The 7,457-nt window shown below is 22.4% G+C and overlaps 1 protein-coding gene across 1 annotated transcript in view; it reads right to left on the bottom strand.

Annotated features, from left to right (window-relative positions):
* Positions 1 to 735: 735 nt before the first annotated feature.
* The window catches only part of LOC122538665 (G-protein coupled receptor dmsr-1-like), a 31,528-nt gene continuing 24,806 nt past the window's right edge, over positions 736 to 7,457 (bottom strand). The window contains exon 4 of the mRNA XM_043672919.1: positions 736 to 1,053. Coding sequence (XP_043528854.1) covers positions 848 to 1,053 — 206 coding nt within the window. The 3' untranslated portion in view covers positions 736 to 847. The remainder of the gene's footprint in view (positions 1,054 to 7,457) is intronic.

Below are 7,457 nucleotides of genomic sequence, written 5' to 3'. Positions count from 1 at the left end.
CGTGATGTCACACATAGAATTTATATACTACGTACATATGTATATTTATAGTGATATACTCGTTGTTATAAATTATCGATATTTATCAGTACATATTCATATCTGACCCTTAAAAATATTAATATTTACAATCTGTACACTTGCTTAAAACTAAAAAATGTCACGGAGATGATTATATTACATTATTACCATTATATTATTAACCATATAGAAACATTTATACTACAATTCATGATTAACATATATACATTAGTTTTAGTGTAAAAAATATAAGTATGCCCTTAATGTTAAATTATATTTCATAATTTCTTGTTAAAATCACAGTACATATTTTTAGAATTCTTAAAGGAATTAAATACGTAACTAAGTTTCGATGAGTTTAGGAATACTGGATATGTATTTATCTTTTTACTTCCTCGGAGATGGAACTTCTCATTGCTTTAAACATAAATACATAGTAAGATCATTCGTCAGCTTCATTTTGGCAGTGGTAGTCGAATATTCCTAAATTCATAAAAATTTTAATCGTAACCAAATTATTACAAGAAAATGATCTTCAGCGCCATCTGTTAATGTAATGAACAAGATCCTGCTGAAATTAGTTTCTGATAACATAAAATACAATTTTTCGAAAGAATTATAAAGAAAAAAATCTTATCAATACTAAACTTTATTATTAACATATGTAAAAATGAACTATTACATAATGTAATTATATGTTCATGTTGACTGAAGATAACAAGTAAGGTAATTTTATTATTTAATTACTTTACTTGTTTCAAAAAACACAATCGTTAGATGTATGTTTTGTAGATGGTAGAAGAGAAGCTCTCCATTTTCTTTTTAACTATACTTGTGTTACTTGTGTCACAGTATGATTTGTGCCTGTATTTCCATTATTTTCCATACAAATATGTTTTCCGATGTTCCTAGGAATTTTCCAACTTTTACAGAAAAGTTTCTTGAACGTTTTTCTGAATTGTCTGCTCATAGTGCAATATAGTATGAAGTTTATGGCTGAATTTACTAGCGTTAACATGTCAATAATATCACCTGAAAATTGATAAAGTTTTTTAATATTTATTAATACTAGCAAATTGATTTCTTATATTACAAAAAATATTCTTCATATATTTATATACTTATTTATATATATTACTATACTTATATAATTTATATTATATATAATTTATAATATAATTTATATTAAATTTTTTATAATTAATTTATATTATATATAAATTACATAAAATTTTAATTTATTTTTTAAACAAATAAAAACATACATATACATAAATTATACAAAATATAATTATAGTTAAATTATTAATTAAATTAATATTTTATATATAATTTATTAAAATTAAATATATAATATATATTATATAAAAAAATTAATAAAAAATTCTTTATATAAAAATTAATGAAAATTAAATAAGGGAATTAAAATTAATAATTATAAATTAAAGTGCCAATAATAGCGGTTAAACTTATAAGTTAATAATTAACAAATTTTATTAAAATAAATAATTTATATAAAAAAATTAATAATTATAGGTGAAATTTAAATTATTTATTATAAACATATTTATTTATTATGTAATATATAAAATAATAGTAAATGAATAAATAAATATACAGAAATGTAAAGAATTTTTTTTATAACATGAAGAATGAAAATAGTAAATGAATAAATAAATATACAGAAATGTAAAGAATTTTTTTTATAACATGAAGAATGAAAATTTTTGACAAACATACACTTATTAATTTTTTATTATTATTTTATGTATGTATATATATATAATAAAATAGTAATAAATATATAAATACATATATATGTATATACAAATATGTTATCTATAATAATATACGTAATACTTCCTAATATTATACATAAAAAAAATTTTTTATTTTTTATAAAATATAAAATTTATAGAATAAATATACAACAAGAATTTTTAAATATTGATAAATTAATAGTAATGAAATAAAATTTTGCAATTCTTCACAATTTCTTTCTTGCACGCATATGTTGAAGGTTATTTAGTAAATATTTCTTGTATTTTTAAACTTTTCCTAACTGTAATACTGATACAATAATGGTTCATACTACTTTTACATTTAAGTGACGATAATTTTCTTTTGTGAAGACGGAAAACCAATTTTCACAAAAATTCTCTTTTTTCGAATATATGTATATTTCTTATTTTTCTATATTTGTTATATTTCCTATTTTTCTATTAAACATATAATTGATAAGAAAGTTAATGACTAAAAATTTTAAATATCAAATAAATATAAAAAATCACGAAAAAATATCACAAATCTGAATTTTGATAATTTTGTATAATTTATTCAATTGGTATATCTTACTATGTATGTAGTTGATTATAATTTATAAAAATAATGCTTTTAATTCTTTTATATTTGTATAGTATATATTTTTATACTTTTATATGCGTGTTCTTATACATAATCTTTAAAATACATTAACAATATAAAATAAATATTATTCAGATTCTGCTTGCACTCTGCAAATTAACACAAGTTATACAACAAATTTTTTATACTAAACTTTTAATTTGTTACCTAATTGTTAAGCAAGTTAGGCAAGTTATGTTTGTTACAAATAAAGTAGCTGTCGCGAGAGAAGCGGAAAATTTTCCAATAAAGTTTTTAACAAGTTGTTTTTTAAATGGATCAGTACACTTTCAAAGTGTAAATGTTTTCTTTAGAAATAGAACTTTCCAATGTTTCTTTCTTTTAACTTGTCAAATAATGTGAAATCTTCACGACATTTTTTGATCTCTGCTTAGAACGGAGGTATAGCCTAACTAAATTATTTAATTCCTAAAATTCCCTTGTATACATTTACAGAATTATTTTGAATTAATTTGAAAACTGATACATAATTTTTTTTGGATTCGTTTGAATATCAATCATTTTTTTTTTTGTATTATCAAACAAATAAAAATTAATGAAAGGATAAAAAATACTATATTCTTAAAAATGATGTAAATAATTAAATAATTCAAATTTTTATTAATTATATTGGAAATTAAGATTATTATAGAAACATCGATATGCTATAAATTTATATTACGATCAGGTTTCTTCAGCTAGACTAACAATCACGGATAATGTGGATAATAATTTTATCCGGAGTATCATATGTATCAAATATATTCAACATTTTAAATATTGGATTGTAAGTTATCTGTTTAAATTCACACATATTATTAATTTTTAATGTAAAATACTGCTTTCAAAATTTACCTCAGTTTATTTAATTTCTTCGTCGCGTATTCAGATATAATGATACATAATTTTATTAAATTTATTAAAATATCAATAAATATTAAAATAACAATTAATAATTTAATAAATAATTTAAATAAAATATTTAAAAACTGTTTATAAATATTTATCACAATTGATTTTTATAAAATAGACACAGTATTCATTTAGAAAAGTAATGAATGTAGTAATATATAAAAGTCGTTTTTCAAAATGTAGAATACTTCTATAATGATTACACAATGATGAAAAAGAACTAGATTAAAATTATATGAATTATTTGATGAACTAGATCAAAATTATATGAATAATTTACACGTTTGGGATTTAAACTTGAATTGAATGAATATGAAACTAACTTTATTGTACATGAAACAACTGATATTACATATAATATTCATTATATCAAATTACATTATAGTTTAATATAATTTGATTCTAAATGTAATTATTCATTGAGAGAAAGAGAGAGAGAAGACCCGAATTATAAAAATGTTATTTGTTCAATTAATAAAAAAAAAAAAATGTTTGTCATACACAATGTAAAGTCCTCACAAATAATCATTAAGAAAGAATTCGCATAATATATTTATGTCATTTTATTTGCAGAAATAGCGAGAACGTCACAAAATTGACCACACATGTAACAAATTTCCATAATAAAATCAATAATGGTCGTTTAATTCTGTTGTGTATCCCTTTGCATGTATGTATGTAAGGCTTCTGACTCTTTCGGCATAGATTCTACATTTTGGAATACGAGATATTCTTTCACGTTTCCGCAATTTTTATTTTTACCTCTGTGTATATTTGTTTGAAAATCTTTCAATATTCTCTTTTTAATTCTTGCCACACATTCCAACTGGATTTAAATCTGGTTACTGACTAACTATTCGAACTACTTTCCATACATTGTATAGTAACCATTCTTTTACAATATACATTGAATGTTTCGAATTGTTATCATGCTAACAATAATATACGGGGAAGCATTTATACATTTCTATCCGATTGTTTCAATTTATTTTTTAATATACTGAAATATTTCATTTTATTCGTAGCTACATCTATAAATTCAATATTTCTAATTCCATTGGTTACTATACAGGACTGTCTTTATTAAACAGAGATTGTTAATCTCTATAGAATTACTAGAATAACCAAAACGGCTACTTAGTTAGTTGTAATTTTTCATAAAAATTTGCTGCATTTTTTTGATTCTCCGTGAAGCAGTAATGTGAAACAACGAAAAGAAAACTGAAATCCACTCCGTTTGAATTCTATTATAGTGTGACATTTTTAAATTACGTGTCTGTTAGGGTATGTATCTGGCAAGCATAAGAAATTGTTGAATTTCAATGATTACAATTATCTTTGGTAAGAGTAGGTACACATCACATATTATATAAGGTGTCTCATTTTAATTTATCCACGCAGTTATCTCCGCAATTAGTCATAATATATGTTTGAAATAAGACTTGTTTTGTTTCGAAAGAGACATTTTATGATGATCATCAGATTTGTCTAAAGACATTTCTGAGATCTCAAAATTATTTCTATTTTTTTTAAATAAAATCATATCATATTTTTTTATATATCAAAAAAATTACTAATTTAGAGGTATTTTAACTTTAACTTTATAAAATCTATACATGACAGACAAAGATAGTATAAATACGAAAATATTGTCCTTGTCTTCCTTCATCTTTCGAGCGATAAATTTTACAAAATCAAAGTTAAAATATTTCTTAAACTGACAGTTTTTCGATATATATAGGTTTTTTTATCGAGAATTTTTTAATAGAGAACTTTTTATGTATTATCGACTAATACATAAAAAAATATATAATTCCATCTAAAAAATGGAGATGACCTTCATAAGATGTAATTATAAAATGTTTCCCTTAAAGCAGAAATTTTATTTCAAATATATATTACGAACAACTGCATGGATAATTTAAAATGGGTCATTCTATAAAAATAACAAGAATGATGGCTCACGTAATATAAACTTGTTACAAAACAAATATGTGTATTCACCAACAGCTTATAAAGAATTAAGATTTCAAAGATTTCGTGTAAAATATATAAGTGAAAGTTTATGTTCCCTATTGTATAAATTTTTTTCTACTTTTTTACATTTTAATCTGAAATAGGCTTTGTACTTTGGCCTTAGTAATTCTAGTTTTGAATATTGCATTTGATCATATCAATTTTTACTTTATCAGAAAATAATACATTATTTCAAAAACTTAGATCACAATTTGAATTTGAAATATTTAAATCTACCGATTTCAGAAATCTTTTACAAATTATTCTTTCGTTGTATATATGTAGCTGTTATCTCGAAAAATTTCACTTGCTGTTTCTATCGAAACAGATCGCTAAGTTTTTTGATCGTTAAATGTCTATTATTAATTTAGGAGTACTAAAGAAGCTACATTAATTTGGTGAGTTAAATATCAATCGTTCACTTTATTCAAAATTCTTTTTGTTCCTCATTATATGTTGCATAATGTACTGGTACTCGTATACAATACCTCCCATTACCAAATTAATAATGTATGTTAATAGAATTTTCGGACAATAGGACAGACAATAGAACAGACAATAGTCTTTGATATTAAATTGTATGTATGCATTTAAATGAAGATGAAGAAAATTGTCAATTTATTTCAATATTTAGAACGTAATTTTTTGCTAGTGCACAGTTTTGTAATTTTCTCGTCATATAAAACAATCTTCGTCATTTTCGTTGGTATTTCGTTAATTTCGTTGATTTATTGCAGAATTAAAAATAGTTTCTTATACCATATCCCATCAATATTCCTAAGATGTATCTCGTTTTAATAAGTTCTTAAGTAACATCTAATGATCATGTAGAACAGTGAGAAGAAGCATCTGTTCTAATAATAGGATGTTCGAATAATAGAACGTTCAACATATTATAATGAAAGTTCAAATATGAGAGGCTTCACTGTAGCTCTTAATAATTTTCCGTACGACAGAACAGTAACTTCGTATTATTTTCCCAATTTCTCTTATCCTTACAAAATTTTGTCACAAATTTTCATACAAAAATATCCGTTTGTCTTCAGCTATCATGTGTACTTTTGTTATTAAACAATAACAAAAATATCGATCAAACATAATATAGCAACGAGGAAAAAGAAAGGTGATACAGATAAAAATAATTTGAAACATTTCTATCGAAAAATGACTATTCAAAAACATAGGTTTCAATCAATTTTTCTCTTATACGCACAATTTCGATTCGACGATGAAATATACTGCATTTTTTTATTTTTGTTAGCAAAATTCCACAGATTCATTGTTTTCTTTTTAATGATTAAATATTTGTTAGGATGTTGTATATACAAAATTTTCATTTGCAAAAAAATTGGTCGTTTTTTTTTTTTAATCGAACAAATAAAACTTTTGTAGCTCATGTGTGGTCAATTTTTTTGAGTGACGATTATTGGTTATCTAGTTTGTTTGTTCAAAAATATAATATTTACATAAATTTTGAAGATATGATAAATTTAATAAGGAATTATTATTGAAAATATATCTTTTTTTTCGAAAATGCAAAATTACTTTGGTGACTGAATTATGTTGCAATGTGATAGTGGTGATAAATATACAATTTTCTAAAAATATTATTTAGTAAAAATATGTGTAAAGTATTCGTATATTCAATAAAAAATTATCGAAAATTTTAAACTCTTATAATTACGAAGAAGAAATCGTAAAACAAGTTTTAAAACATAATGGATTTAGTTTCTCAAAAAACAAAAAAGTTTTTCATATTTTTATATAGATGTTTGAATTTGTAAAATTGTCGAGTATCTTTATTTATCTTCCAAAATAAAATATTTTTCGGAATTGACTTAATATTATAAAAATAGAGGTTTAACACTTTAAAATAAGTTATAGCAATTTAAAATATCAATAGTGAGAATGCTGTCATGCCGAAAAACTTTATAATTATTAGAACTTCATGAAAAAAATTATAAAACAATTCATTTGGGCTTAAAATAGCCTCTACTTTCTCAGTATTGAGTAGTTTTTTTTTCAGAAATTCAAATGTGTCTTCATGGACAGTGAAAGATTTTTTCCATAATTGAATTCATTTCATCATGATCTTGAAGAATGAA

This window comes from Frieseomelitta varia, unplaced genomic scaffold, assembly GCF_011392965.1.
Source record: "Frieseomelitta varia isolate USP_RPSP 00005682 unplaced genomic scaffold, Fvar_1.2 scaffold_170, whole genome shotgun sequence".
NCBI classification, from domain to species: domain Eukaryota; kingdom Metazoa; phylum Arthropoda; class Insecta; order Hymenoptera; family Apidae; genus Frieseomelitta; species Frieseomelitta varia.
The sequence above is the reverse complement of the archived record's forward strand: the minus strand, read 5'-3'. Positions and strand labels throughout refer to the sequence as shown.